The 15,946-nt window shown below is 40.2% G+C and overlaps 1 protein-coding gene across 7 annotated transcripts in view; it reads right to left on the minus strand.

Annotated features, from left to right (window-relative positions):
- The window catches only part of CLEC4A (C-type lectin domain family 4 member A), a 56,037-nt gene that overhangs the window by 12,273 nt on the left and 27,818 nt on the right, over window positions 1-15,946 (minus strand). For 4 of the 7 annotated variants that reach the window (XM_045061330.1, XM_019834461.3, XM_045061329.1 and 1 more), the window contains 3 exons: window positions 11,350-11,485; window positions 6,619-6,735; window positions 5,286-5,387 (listed from right to left, as the gene is read on the minus strand). In XM_045061330.1, coding sequence (XP_044917265.1) covers window positions 5,286-5,387; window positions 6,619-6,735; window positions 11,350-11,431 — 301 coding nt within the window. In that variant the 5' untranslated portion in view covers window positions 11,432-11,485. Of the gene's footprint in view, window positions 1-5,285; window positions 5,388-6,618; window positions 6,736-11,349; window positions 11,486-14,151; window positions 14,233-15,946 lie in introns of all 7 variants that reach the window. The other 3 variants (XM_011283790.4, XM_045061328.1, XM_011283789.4) reach the window with 1 other exon arrangement.

The following is a 15,946-nucleotide window of genomic DNA, read 5'->3' on the forward strand; positions in this document are numbered from 1 at the left end:
ACAATTTCAGATTTCCGGATATACTACAAACCTTTTGTAATAAAAACAGTATGGTACTGGCACAAAAATAGACCCATCAGTCAAGGGAACAGTATAGAAAGCCCAGAAATAAACCCAAAGTTACATGGTCGATTAATCTACGACAAAGGAGGCAAGAATATAAAAGGGAAAAAAGACAGTCTTTTCAATAAATGGTGTGGGGAATACCGGACAGCTACATGCAAAAGAATGAAACTAGACCACTTTCTCACCATACACAAAAATAAAGTCAAAATGGATAAAGACCTAAATCTGAGACTTAAAACCATAAAACTCCTAAAAGAAAACATAAGCAGTAATCTCTTGGACATCGGCTTTAGCAACATATTTATGATATACCTCGGAGAATGAAAACAAAAGCAAAAATGAATTATTGGGACTATATTGAAATAAGAAGCTTTTCACAGAAAAGGAAACCATTTAAAAAAAAAAAAAGGCAACCTAGTGAATGGGAGAAGATATTTGCAAATGATATATCCAATAAGGGATTGACATCCAAAATATATAAAGAACTTAACTCAACACCCAAGAAACCAAATAATCTTATTAAAAATGGGCAGAGGGGGGGCGCCTGGGTGGCTCAGTCGGTTAAGCGTCCGACTTCAGCTCAGGTCACGATCTCGCGGTCCATGAGTTCAAGCCCCGCATCGGGCTCTGGGCTGATGGCTCGGAGCTTGGAGCCTGCTTCTGATTCTGTGTCTCCCTCTCTCTCTGCCCCTCCCCCGTTCATGCTCTGTCTCTGTCTCAAAAATAAAAAAAATAAACATTAAAAAAATTTAAAAAAAAAAATGGGCAGAGGACCTGAATGTTTTTCCAAAGAAGACATACAGATGACCAAGAGACACATGAAAAGATGTTCAATACCATTAATTATCAGGGAAATGCAAATCAAAACCACAATAAAATATTACCTCACACCAGTCAGAATGGCTAGAATCAGAGACGTGGAATCAAACAAGTGTTGGCTAGGAGGTGGAAACAACGGAATCCTCATGCATAGTTGGTAGGAATGTAAGTTGGTATAGCCACTGTGGAAAACAGTATGGAGGCTCCTCAAAAAATTAAAAATAATCACATAATCCAATAATTCCACTACTATATACCCCCCAAAAAAACAAAACACAAAATCGAAAAGATATATGTACCTCTTATTTATTGCAGTGTTTTTTACAGTAGCCAAGAAACAGAAGCAACCTTAGTGTCCATTGATAGATGAGTGGATAAAGAAGCTGCGATATTTATATACAATGTAATATTATTCAGTCATGAGAAAGAGGGAAATCCTACTGTTTGTTACAGATGGACCTAGAGAGTATTACACTATGTGAAACAAGGCAGACAGAAAAAGACAAATACCATAAAATTTCACTTTGTAGAACCTAAAAAACAAAACAAATGATCAAAAAACCAACCAAAACCAAAAAATACACGGACTCTTAAATGCAGAGAACAAACTGGTGGTAGCCAGATGGAGGTTACCAGAGGAACGGATGAAATAGGTAAAGGGGATTAAGAGGTACAAACTTCCAATTATAAAATAAATAAGTCCTGGAGATGAAAAGTACAGCATAGGGAATACAGCCAATAACATTGTAATAACATTGTACGGTGACAGATGGTGACTATACTTATCAAGGTGAGCATCAATATATAGAATTGTCGAATCAATATGTTATACACCTGAAACTAATATAACAATGTATGTTAATTATACTTCAACAAAAATATTTAAATGATAAAATAATAAAATAAGCTAAGTAAAAAAAAAACTACCAACTGTAATTCCAGTGAAAAGACTACCTCCTAACTGTAATTCCAATGATAGGAAAAGACAAACTAGGCAGTAAAAATTTCAGTGGTTACCAAAAGTTTGGAGGGGCACCTGGGTGGCTTGGTTGGTTAAGCGTCCGACTTCGGCTGGGGTCATGATCTCACGGTCCGTGAGTTCGAGCCCCGCATGGGGCTCCGTGCTGACAGCTCAGAGCCTGGAACCTGTTTCGGATTCTGTGTCTCCCTCTCTCTCTGCCCCTTCCCTGCTCATGCTGTGTCTCTCTCTGTCTCAAAAATAAATAAACATTAAAAAAAGATTAAAAAAAAAAAAGTTTGGAAAGGAGAATGGAGCACAGGGGACTTTTTGGGCAGTGAAGTTATTCTGTATGATACTGTTTATTTTTTTTTTATTTTTTTTTCAACGTTTATTTATTTTTGGGACAGAGAGAGACAGAGCATGAACGGGGGAGAGGCAGAGAGAGAGGGAGACACAGAATCGGAAACAGGCTCCAGGCTCCGAGCCATCAGCCCAGAGCCTGACGCGGGGCTCGAACTCACGGACCGCGAGATCGTGACCTGGCTGAAGTCGGACGCTTAACCGACTGCGCCACCCAGGCGCCCCATGTATGATACTGTTTAATAATAGATACAGAATATTACGCATTTGTCAAAATCCACAGAACTTTACGTATTTGTTGTATAAAGCTTTAAAAATCCATTTAGGAAGTCAGAGAATCCATGAAAGAATGAAGACTGTGACAAGAGAATCTAACTGTATTACAAATGTCAGACAAAACACACTGAAGGGGGTGGGAAGAGGATGATGACCTAAGTGACTTTGGAAATGGAGTCTACAAGAATAAAGACAAAAGACACCGCACACCAGCACTGTATTCTAGTTGATAAAGTTGTTTCCCATGGTGGTATGAGTTTACAATTCCGATACTACTATATGTGTTCATTGGAATTGAATAATTAAGGAAATGTACTGAGCAAGTTAACAGGACCAGATTTCTCTCTGTTGGAGTAGTCACTAAAGATACCAAGGGAAGTAGGCTAGAATGATGCAATGTGTTAACTGAGAAACATTTCAGACATCAGTAAAAACTGATGTATACCTTATTATAGATATACATAGTTGCCTATAGAAATATTTGTCAATATATGTACATGCACAGGTTAGTACACACATAGAGATTTCCTTGTCCTGTGAACTGGGAGGGCTAAAAGAACACCTCAGCAGCAGTGAGCATACCTAGTATTCAAATCTTGGTTTCTAATACCATTCTTCAATAGCAGGAGCCAGGACTCCACAGAGAAATAGCTGATTCTAAGACTAAGGCAAGAAATATACAATATAAGCCCAGAGAATATTACAATCCCAAAAAGTAAGGAAGTGCTCAAAAACCAAGTAAAACAACAAAGTGATGGGGGCATGTCAAAGGGCCATGGGAGCCAACTGAAAGACTCCCAGGGGCAAAGGCAGAACAATTTGAGCAACAAAATAAATACAGTATTGGATTATAACCCAAAGTGTAAGATAAATATCCATGAGTATATACAGATATAAATAGATGACTGGATAAATTAATAAACAGGGTAGAACAAATAGCAAATGCACAAGAATTTCTAGTAAACTACATAGAAACTTGTTTTGCACTGAATTGTGTTCCCCCAACAGTCATGTGCTGAAGTTATAACCCTCAATGTGACTACAGTGGTAGACTTTAAGGAGGCAATAAAGGTTAAATGAATCATAAAAGCAGGGCCTTAATCCAATAGGACTTGTGTCCTTCTAAGAGGAAGAGACACTAGAAAACTCTCTCTCCCTCCCCATTCACACAGAGAATTGGTTATGTAAGGACACAGCAAGAAGGTAGCTGTCTACAAGCCAGGAAGAAAGGCCTTGCCAGAAACCAACTCTTATGGCACCTGGGACTTCTGGCCTCCATAACTATGAGACAATAAATTTCTGTTGTCTACACCTCCCAGTCTGTGATATTTCGTTATGACACTCAAGCAGGCTAATACAGATTTTGGCTCCAAAGTGGGGTGCTATTGTAACAAACACCTAAAAACGTGAAATGGCTTTAGAACTGGGTGATGGGTAGAGGCTGGAAGAAAATGAGGTGCATGCTAGAAAAAGCCTAGATTGCCTTGAAAGGGCTGCTGGTAGGGGCCCCTGGGTGGCTCAATCAGTTAAGCCTCTGACTTCGGCTCAGGTCACGATCTCAGGTTCGGCTCAGGTTCATGAGTTCAAGCCCCACATCGGGCTCTGTGCTAACAGCTTGGAGCCTGGAGCCTGCTTCAGATTCTGTGTCTCCCTCTCTCTCTGCCCCTTCTCCACTCACAAGCTCGCTCTCTCTCTCTCTTTCTCTCTCAAAAATAAACATCAAAAAAAATTTTTTTTAAAGAAAAGAAAGGGCTGCTGGTAGAAATATAGATATTAAAGATAATTCTGGTGAGGACTCAGTAGAAGAGAGCTGTAGAGAAACATCCTACCATCTTAAAGACTATACATACACCATAATGAACAGAATGTTGGTAGAAATCTGAACATTAAAGATGCTTCTGGTAAGGTCTCAGAAATGAGAAACACGTTATTAGAAATAGGAAGAAAGGCAATTCTTATTATAAAATAGCAAGGAACTTGCTGAATTGTGTTCTAATGTTTTGTGAAAGGTAGAACTTGTAAGTGACAGCCTTGGATATTTAGTAGAGGAGATTTCTAAGCCAAGTATTAAAGCTGTGGCCTGATTTCTCCTTACTGCTTATCGTAAAATGCAAAAGGAAAGAGATAAATTGAAGGAAGTGTGAAGTGAAAAGGAACCAGAATCTGAAGACCCACAAAATTCTTAGCCAGACTGTAAAAAGTGAGAAACTGTGTTCTGCAAAGAACTCCAAGGATGTGGCTGGACAAACATTCCGTAAAGAGATTACCCATGGATTTAAACAGCCATCTCCACAATGAAGACTATTTCTTTGTACAGATAAAGATACGCATATAAGAATTTTAAGTCTTGGGGCGCCTGGGTGGCTCAGTCGGTTAAGCGTCCGACTTCGGCTCAGGTCACGATCTCACGGTCCGTGAGTTCGAGCCCCGCGTCGGGCTCTGGGCTGATGGCTCAGAGCCTGGAGCCTGCTTCCGATTCTGTGTCTCCCTCTCTCTCTGCCCCTCCCCCGTTCATGCTCTGTCTCCCTCTGTCCCCAAAAAAATAAATAAATAAATAAAAAACGTTGAAAAAAAAATTTTAAAAAAATAAAAATAAATAAATAAATAAATAAATAAAACGTTAAAAATTTTTGAAAAAAAAAAAAAGAATTTTAAGTCTTATTTCTTTGTACACCTGAAGCTTGAAATGATCATGAGACTCAACTTCTTACTATGATCTGCCTGTGAATCTTACTGGAAATATTAACTTGGTATCCTTACATAGTGTAGTCAACCACTGAATTATAGGCACATTCATTTTTACCTTCCATGGTCACATTCTCTTTCAGGCATTCCAATTCCGTGTGAGGGAGCTCTTTTGCAGTCTTTTTTTCTTTAAGAAGCTGAGAATATTTTTGGAAGAAAACTGAAAAAAAAAAAAGGCCATTCATTTTCTGGTGTTATGACTTTGCTCTCTATTGTTACTTTCTCACATTCTGTTTTATAGGAACAAAATCTACAAATGTCCAATTGCTTGAGCGGAGGCTCCTGACAATGGAAAAGATTTCTCATCACCCCACATTCAATGTAATCCTAATCCCACTGATTTTGAAACCATAGATTTCTCCAGGAATAGCCAAAAGATCCGTAGTTGAAGGGAGACATGATGGTTCCATTATAATGAGTGCAAAGGGATTTATCCATATTTCCCTTCAATCCTAAATGCAGAAGGTGAGCCCTGAAGGTGGGAGAATGGAGTGAAAGCAAACAGTTCTGTCTGAGGATGTACACAGCATAGGTCTGTTGTGGCGGAGGAGGGTGGGGGCCGTTGCAGACTGAGCTAATTCTGAGTTCTGGGTTACCTGTAAAGTGAGATTTTTTTTTTTAAGCCAACATTGATCAGGAGATATGGGCATTATTTTCCTCCTCCTTCTTCCTTTACTCTATCCACTCTCAACTGGCTTTTTTTTTTTCAGCACACCAATATACTCAAATATGTCACAACTTAAAAATAACTTACCTCTTCCTCCAGAAAGTGAATTTTCTCTTTTTTTCCTCCTTACCTCCCATTTGCTCCCTGCCCCACTACATGCTGGCTTCACTACTTCTTATGCCTTTTCAAATTTTGATATGTTCTTAAAGCCAGAGATACGAAGAAATCCACCTATTTGCCAAATTGGCTTTAGATCTTACATAGTCTTGGGCAGGAAAGACATGATTAAGGTGAAATTTCAATGGAAACTCTTCCTGGAATATCTCTTCCCATCGCCTTTTGTCCACCTGCTCATCTCAAAATATATGTCTGTGCAGTCAAAAAAACCTGGCCTTATAAACACTAATAGGCAAACACAGATTTGTCCTCACTTACACAACTGTCTAGCGTAGAAATGGTACCTAATATATGTCCCTCTACAAGACACACACACACATATATTCAATTTCTTTATAGGGTGGATACCATTATTTTTAGAAGGAAGTAACTAAATTCAAATAAGTAACAAAATTTCTAACAGATTCCCATTAATTGTGTCTCTCCCTCCCAAAGAAGACTTCTTTTCCAGATTTCTGGATAGACCCATTATTAAATGTCAGTATCTAATGGATGCCATCTCTTCATGGAAGGCAGACATTCCATATAGCTTCTGTTGGATACTTACTGATAAAAGCGATAAAAAATGAGATTGCCAATAGCAGCAGAAGCACCAGCAATGAGGCAAAAAGTAGCTTGGGAAAACTGGGATTACTTTTGTTCAGGCTGGTCTTCTCTTTGGGAGCTGAACGAGAAATCAAAGGAGTTTCATCAGTAACAAATTCTGATTTTTACTTTCCTTCTCCTCCCCTTCCTCTTCTCCCTTTTCTAGGATGACATACTATTACCAAGAATATGACATCTGAAATAATAGGAAAATAGGGGGAAAAAATGTTCACTGTAGAAACGTTGGAAACTACATAAAAACACAACCTCTTACCACTGGGGGTAACTATTGCTAATGTTTTGATATATATCCTTCCAGTAATTTTCAAAGTGTATATACATAAGTACACATTTTCCCACATGATTGACATACCATAGACACTAGCTTCAGACCTACTATATTGTAATACACTAGACCATGAACATTTTTCATACAACCATATTTTTTCTTTAACGCTGTCTATTGTGGTTGTATAGAATTTCATTATGTATTTAAATAATCTTCCAGATTGTTTCCAATTTCAACTACTATAAATAATGCCATAGCAGATAAATCGTTATTATGGTCATCCCTCATCACATTCTTAAAATAAGGTCAGACCTTTCTAGTTACTATTTCATGGTTAAGAATTATTTTCTCAGGGTGCCTGGGTGGCTCAGTGGGTTAAGCTTCTGACTTTGGCTCTGGTCACGATCTCACAGTTAGTGTGTTCGAGCCCCGTGTGGGGCTCTGCATTGAGAACTCAAAGCTTGGAGCCTTCTTCAGACTCTGTGTCTCCCTCGGTCTCTGCCCCTCCCCCCACACACACACACACACTCTGTCTCTATCAAAAACGGATAAACATTAAAAAATAAATAAAAAGAATTATTTTCTCAATGGCTAGTATCAAAAAGAAAAAAACGTTTAAGGAGGGTACTTGTGATGAGCACGGAGTGTTATATATAAGCGATGAATCACTGAATTCTATACCTGAAGCCAATATTACACTATATATTAACTAACTAGAATTTAAATAAAAACTTTAAAAAAAAAAAAGACAAGAAATAACAAGTGTTGGTGACGATGTGGGGAAAAGGCAACCCTTGTGCACTGTTGGTTGGGATGTAAATTGGTGCAGCCACTGTGGAAAACAGTATGGAGGTTCCTCAAAAATTTAAAAATAGAGGGGCACCCGAGTGGCCCAGTCGGGTAAGCATCGACTCCTGATTTCGGATCAGATCATGATCTCACAGTTTGTGAGTTCAAGCCCTGCATCGGGCTTTGTGCTGACGGTGCAGAGCTTACTTAGGGTTCTCTCCTTCTCTCTCTGCCCCTCCCCTGCTCACTCTCTCTAAAAAATAAATAAACTTTAAAAAAATTAAAAACAGAAATATCATATGATCTATTAACTCCAGTACGGGGTATTTCCCCAAAGAAAACAAAGACATTTAATGAACTAAATCAAAAAGGTATATGCACCCCTATGTTTATTGCAGCATAATTTACAGTAGCTAGGAAAAGCAACCTAAGCATCCATCCATCCACGAATGGATGTACCAAGTGTGATATTTATATACAATGGATTATTATTCAACCATAAAAAAAAAAGAAGGAACTCTTGTCATTTGTGACAACTTGGATGGGACTTGAGGGCATTATGCTAAGTGAAATAAGTCAGACAGAGAAAACAAATACCATATGATCTCACTTATCTGTGGAATTCAAAAAACAAAACGAAACTCACAGATACAGAGAACAGATTGGCGGTTGCCAGAGGTGGGGTAAGGAGTGGTGGGGAATGGGTGAAGGGGATTAAGAGGTGCAAACTTCCAGTTATAAAATAAAGAAGTCATAGAAAATAAAGTAAGATAACAACAGAGAGGGTGTCAAACCATAAGAAACTCTTAACTATAGAGAACTGAGGGTTGCTGCAGGGGTTGTTGCAGTGGGGGGGGGGGGGGTGGCTAAATGGTGATGGGCATTAAGGAGGGCACTTGTTGGGATGAGTATTGGGTATTATACATAAGCAATGAAGCACTAAATTCTACTCCTGCAACCAATACTACACTATATGTTAATTAACTTGAATTTAAATAAAAACTCGAAAGAAAAAAAAAGAAGTCATGGAGATGTAATGTACAGCATATCGACTATAGTTAATATTATAGATTATTATAATATTATCAACTATTAAATATTATTACATATTTGAACGTTGCTAAGAGATTAAATCTCAAAAGGCCTCATCACAAGAAAAAAATTGGAGTGACTATGGTGATAAATGTTAACTAGACTGATTGTGGTGATCATTTCACCAATATATACAAAAATCAAATCACTACATTGTATACCTGAAACTAACACGGTAGTCCCCCTCCCCGCCCCCACCCCCGCAGTTTTGCTTTCCACAATTTGTTACCTGTGGCCAACTGTGGTCTGAAGGCAGATGATCCTCCTTCTGATGTATCCTCAGAAGGTACATAGTAGCCTAAGGCTAGGTCACAATGCCTAGGTCATTCACCTAACTTCATCTCATCACATAAGAATTTTATCATCTCACATCATCATAAGCAAGGTGAATACAGTTCAATATTTTGAGATAGAGAGACCATATTCACATAACTTTTATTATGGTATATTAATACAATTGGTATGTTTTATTATTAGTTATTGTTGTTAATCTCTTACTGTACCTAATTTATAAATTAACTTTTATCATAGATATATATGTATAGGAAAAAAACCCACAATATATAGGATTTGATACTATCTACTATTCAGGCATTCACTGGGGATCTTGGACCATATCCCCCCAGATAAGAGGGGACTATTGCAGAATGTTTTATGTCAATCATACCTCCATAAAAAAATAAAGAATAGTTTTCCCTAAGTTATGAGGTATTGACAAGCAGGGGGACAAAATCCTCAATAATGTATAACATAATCTCAGCTTTAGAAAAAATAAAGTTAGATATAGTATTTATATCTGGAAAGATCTACACTGAAATGTAAATTATAGTGATCTCTAGATGGTAAAATAAATATAAATTTGTGTATGCCTCTAGTTTTTAATTTTTTCTTTAATGAGCCTTTCAACATATAATAAGGAAGTTTTACAAAAAATTTTAAGGGGAATGACCCAGCAATAGCACTACTAGGAATTTACCCAAGGGATACAGGAGTGCTGATGCATAGGGGCACTTTGTACCCCAATGTTTATAGCAGCACTCTCAACAATAGCCAAATTATGGAAAGAGCCTAAATGTCCATCAACTGATGAATGGATAAAGAAATTGTAGTTCATATATACAATGGAATACTACGTGGCAATGAGAAAGAATGAAATATGGCCTTTTGTAGCAACGTGGATGGAACTGGAGAGTGTGATGCTAAGTGAAATAAGTCATAGAGAGAAAGACAGATACCATATGTTTTCACTCTTATGTGGATCCTGAGAAATTAACAGAAGACCATGGGGGAGGGGAAGGAAAAAAAAAAAAGTTAGAGATGGAGGGAGCCAAACCACAAGAGACTCTTAAAAACTGAGAATAAACTGAGGGTTGATGGGGGTGGGAGGGAGGGGAGGGTGTGTGACGGGCATTGAGGAGGGCACCTGTTGGGATGAGTACTGGGTGTTGTATGGAAACCAATTTGACAATAAATTTCATATTAAAAAAATAAAAAAATAAAAAATAAGAAAAAAAGAAAAAGAAATTAAAATAAAATAAAATAAAATAAAATAAAATAAAATAAAATAAAATATGCAAGAAGAAAAAAAAGCTTTTTAAGGGGAAAAAACAGTTTCCCTGAGCGCTCTCCCGATCTCCACCGAAGTGTTTTGGAAAGCATGCGCAATCATGACCTCCCACTCACAGCTTCTTATAATACACATGCTTTTTTTCTCTTTTGCTCTATATCTGATATATCATAAATGATAACCATATTACCTTTTATCTACTCCCAAATTCAGTTAAATCCATCCTGGGGAGGCAGGATGCAATGGATTTCCTGAATACACCGAAGACTCCCTTTGCAACTTTCTAGTCCTTCTTCTGCAACGGTCTTGGGTTACACTTCAGTCCCGCGGTAACAAAGACGCCCACTACGCTCTCCACCCAAACTCTTCCCCTCTAACCGAGCCTGAGTCCACGGACTCATCAACATCCTCTGTATCTGGGCAGACGGTTTCAAGACCTGTACCCAATCTCTCTCTCTCTCTCTCTTTTTTTTTTTTTTAGAGAGAGTGAGAGAGCGTATGCAAGTGGGGCCAAGGGAGAGAGCAAGAAAATCTTCAGCAGGCTCCATGCTCAGCGCAGAGTCCAACCTGGGGCTCGATCCCACAACCCTGGGATCATAACCTGAGCTGGAATGAAGAGTCGGACGTTCAAGTGACTTGAGCCACCCAGGCGCTCCTGTACCCAATCTCTTGACTGCAGTCTCACTCAGCCTCAGAAGGCACAAGAGAATAACCTCAGCATAATTAGCATTCTCCTTAGCTCAGGACCTTAGTGGACTTGTCACACCTCAGTTTGGTTAGCGTGTAACTACACAAGCCCTTAATGCTTATCTTCAGATAACTCAATCTTCTGAGAATCCTAGGTGCCCCACCTGTGGCCAGAGAGCCAGCAACTAACACTATCATGCTTCATTTACAATATTCTCTCTTCATCCTTCTTCTCATCACTAACTCTGACCACCAGAAAATGTGCTTACCTGCAGGAGGCCTTTCTTTGGTGCCTGAGGACTTCGATTCATTTTTGAAACTCAATTCAGCATAAGTGGTCTCTGAAGTCATATCGAGAAGAAATCTGCTCTTCAAAAAATCCTTTACATCTCTTCCTTAAAACGTCTTAAAATAAAACCCAAACATGGTGGCAATTTGTCATACTTCCTATCAAGAACAGGGGCCCCATATAGGCAAATAACTCTGAGAGGAATCTCATGAAAATTAGAAACCTCAGAGGCCAAATCTCCAGGATCAGCACGATGAGAATCATAGCATTTGAACATACGTCAGCAAATGTAATAAGGAACTTCTCATAAATTTATAAATGTAATAAGGAAATGGAAAGTAGGAACTCAAAGCGTAGATTTAAAAATATGTCTAGGAAGGAAAGACACAGAGAAACTAAGCAGTTAGAGAACGCTTTTCTGAGACCTGTATTATCTGAGCTCACCAGCCAAGAATGAACTTCATGTATTTGTGTACATCTGTATGCAAACATAATTATTTATAGACCAATCTGGGCATAGATTCATTCATGCTGTATTCTCATCATGTGTGGCTGATCAGGCAACTTTTGGTGACCACATTCTAAGAGGATCATCGACCAAAAACTCACGTGTCAGCCTCCCCACTTTCAAGAGTGTATGTAGGAGGGAAGTCAAAGCTTACGTCATACGTGTTCTGAAGCTGCTCCCCAGTGCTCTCTGCTTTGCCCTGTTCTTAACTGACTCCTTCATGGATCTCCATTCATTTTGCTAGAGTCGCTTCCAGAAGCTCCTGAAAGCAGCTCTCTTTGCTGGATGTTAGTGGAATAGGCCAGCCTGCACACCACCCTTCTCCATCCCTTTAATCCCTTACACCACCACAACAAAAAGACTCTACAGGCCAATGTGACTGTTTTTTAACAAGTTAAGATAATTTAATAGAGTCACAAATTAGGAGATAAAGTCAGTGACAAATGTGACTTTTTCCAAAGGACAAGAGGAAAGCATTCCAAAAACTGAATCCTTCAGGTAGAATCTTCCGAGATGTGCTCTTGAAAACTCACTCCCTAGATTCGGCTCTCCCCAGAGGATCCTCCTTCTTTTAATCTCCTGCACCAAACTCCTCCATCTCCTGCATAACACACACACACACACACACACACACACACACACACCTCTATCTTTCCATATCAAGGTACATTGAAAACCATGCATTCACACTAATAACCTCTAATTCCAATCCAACGCTAAGGAGTTCATTCTAGTTTTCTCCCTTCCATATTTCTTTTTTTTTTTTTAAATATATTTTTTTCAACGTTTATTTATTTTTGGGACAAAGAGAGACAGAGCATGAACGGGGGAGGGACAGAGATAGAGGGAGACACAGAATCGGAAACAGGCTCCAGGCTCTGAGCCATCAGCCCAGAGCCTGACGCGGGGCTCGAACTCACGGACCGCGAGATCGTGACCTGGCTGAAGTCGGACGCTTAACCAACTGCGCCACCCAGGCGCCCCTCCCTTCCATATTTCTAACTCCCTTCTGTTACAGTAAGAAACCGGCTTCCATTGTCTTTTACTTACTTACTTACTTACTTACTTACTTACTTACTTACTTATTTTAGTTATTTGAGTAATAAACACGTTTAGTCAATTTTCTATCTTTGCCATTCCCTCCTCTAAGATGCTCTTCTCTTCCTGACGGGGCTCTGACTTGCCAATCCAGGCCAACATTACTACTGGGGCCTTTAACCTGCTTGGGTGTTCTTGCACAGAGCCAGCCAACCCCCATGGACCTCATCCTCAACTTGCTCAGGTCTGACCCCACGCCGGGCCATCCTCCATAGGAAATCCCTCCTCACTCTGCCTAGACTCTGACTTCTGATGCCGGCTCTCTAACACCCACCTGGAACCCATCCTTACCCTACTCAGGTTCTAAAACCCGACACGAGATCACCCTGATGTGTGGAAGCTCTCCTCGCCCTCCCTGGGCTCTGAGTCCCCACGCGGGGCTACGCTACCATGTGGACGGCTTCCTCATCCCGTTCGGCTTCTGAAACCCACACCGGGTCTGCCACTTTCCTGACCCGTGCCGGGTCCCCCACGTCCCAGCAAGGACCATCCTGCTTGAGCTCCCTGCACCTGGCCTCCCCACCACATGGATGTCTTCTTCACCTTTCAGGCCCTGGCACTCCAGACCAGGCTGCTTCTGACACCCTACACCAGGCCGTTGCCACATGTGGACACTCTCCTCGGGATGCAAAGGGTCTGATGCCCGAAACACTTTCCAATCCCTGCAGGGATGTTCTCCTCACTCTTTCGGGCTCCAGCACCACCATCAAGCCAACCCCCCTGCAAAGTCACCCTTCTCACCCTGCCTGAGCTCTGACAGCCTGCACCAGACCACTGTTGCTCTCCCACCCCACCCTACAACTGACACCTACCTTGCTCTGCTCTACCTAATGTTTCATTTAGGACTGAATTGTTTCGTAAGGAAAAGGAAAGGGTTTTGAAAAGAGGTAAGAGAGGGGAAGAGCTAATTCTTGCAAATTTTCTAGCAAATTACTAGACTCAACAAGTACTTGCACACTTGCCCGTGTGCGTGCCTACACCCTCCTCCCGAGAAGAATCACTGATGATCAGAGCCTCAACAACGTAAGTTTGTAAAGAAAAATAAATAAATAAATAAATATGTTCCCAAAGGTATCTCTGTTTCCCTGGGGTAAATCGCATTATAACTGGATTATACTATATCACAAATAATCCCAAAACCTGAATGGCTTACAATGACATTTATGTCTCACTCACATCGCGGGTAGGCTTATGGTCTGCATAAGGTTGACTGTAACTGTGCTTGGCTCTTCTCTTAGTATTTTCTCATTCTGGAACCTAGGATCATAGAGCAGCTCCTTATAAGTTGAAACATACAGTAACACTCAAATCCTCTACTCAGATAAGGGACATATTACATCCATTATGATTCCTTTGGCCAGTGGAAGTCACCTGGCCTTGATATGAAGAGGAAAATACACTCTACCTATGGGGAGACATGTCAAGGGCAGCAAAATTCCCACAGACTAAGTGGCTTAAATAACAATCTATTTCTCACAGTTCTGGAGGCTGGGAAGTCTAAGATCAAGGTGGCAGCAGATCAGATATCCGGTGAGGATCCCCCTTCCTAGTTCATAGATGGCCATCTTCTCACTATGTCCTCCCACGGCAGAAGAGGTGAGGGAGCTCCTTGGGGTCTCTTTTATAAAGACACTAATACCATTCATGAGAGTTCTACCCTCATGACCTTATCACCTCCAAAATGCCCCATCTCCTAATACCATCACATCAGGAATTAGGATTCAACGTATGAATTTTGAGGGGGGACATATTCAGGCTATAGCACTCTTTACTTTTTTAAATTTTTTTAATGTTTATTTTTGAGACAGAAAGAGAGAGAGGAGCAGGGGAGGGGCAGAGAGGGGGTTAGAGGATCTGTGCTGACAGCAGAGCCCACATAGGGCTCGAACTCACGAACCATGAGATCATGACCTGAGCCAAAGTCAGACGTTTAACCAACTGAGCCACCCAGGTACCCCTAGCACACTTTAAATAATTTAGCCAAGGGATCTCTAGAGCAGTGATCTCCAAAATGGGGCACAATACCCCCGCTGGTATTAAAAAAGGATCCTCTAGGGGCGCCTGGGTGGCTCAGTCAGTTAAGTGTCCAACTTAGGCTCAGGGCATGATCTCGCAGTTTGTGAGTTCGAGCCCCGCATCAGGCTCTGTGCTGACAGCTCCAGAGCCCGGAGACTGCTTTGGATTCTGTGTCTCCTCTCTCTCTGACCCTAACCTGCTTACACTCTGTCTCTTTCTTTCAAAAATAAAACAAAAACATTTAAAAAAAAAAAAAAAAACTTTTAAAAAGGATCCTCTAGGGCACATAAATAACATACTAGAACATCTATTTTTAGATATTTAAAATGTTAAGTAAAATAAGCTTTAAAATGTTAAGTAAAATAAGTTTTATTACTATCATATGAGTTTAGTGTTTGTTGCATGTCATGTTGGTACAGGATCTATCATGAGGAAAGAGTGGCGGTTCCACAACTTTCTTTTTTTATTTTTTTTCTAATGTTTATTTATTTTTGAGAGAGAGAGAGAGCATGTGAGCAGGCGAGGAGCAGACAGGGAGACACAGAATCCGAAGCAGGCTCCTGGCTCTGAGCTGTCAGCACAGAGCCTGGCACAGGGCTTGAACTCACGAACTGTGAGATCATGACCTGAGCCAAACCAACTGAGCCACCCAGGTGCCCCAAGGTTCCACAACTCTTAAGAAGTTGATGTTGTACCTATACTTGTTCATTCATTCTCTACATGTTGCATCATATTACAGTTTAAATATCTGCATAGTTAAGAAGTTGGCCGACCTTTGGACCCAGTTCCTGGAAGGTAACTTCTAAATCCTTAGAATTTCCTGAGTAATATGAATGTCTTTGTTATTCATGATGAGCCCTGACACTTTATGGTAATGAAGTCACTCTTTGGGAGCCCCTAGTTTGTGCTAACAAGATAGGGACTGACCAAGTCAGAAAAAAGCCATGGGCTTAGA

Source organism: Felis catus, chromosome B4, assembly GCF_018350175.1.
Source record: "Felis catus isolate Fca126 chromosome B4, F.catus_Fca126_mat1.0, whole genome shotgun sequence".
NCBI classification, from domain to species: Eukaryota; Metazoa; Chordata; class Mammalia; order Carnivora; family Felidae; genus Felis; species Felis catus.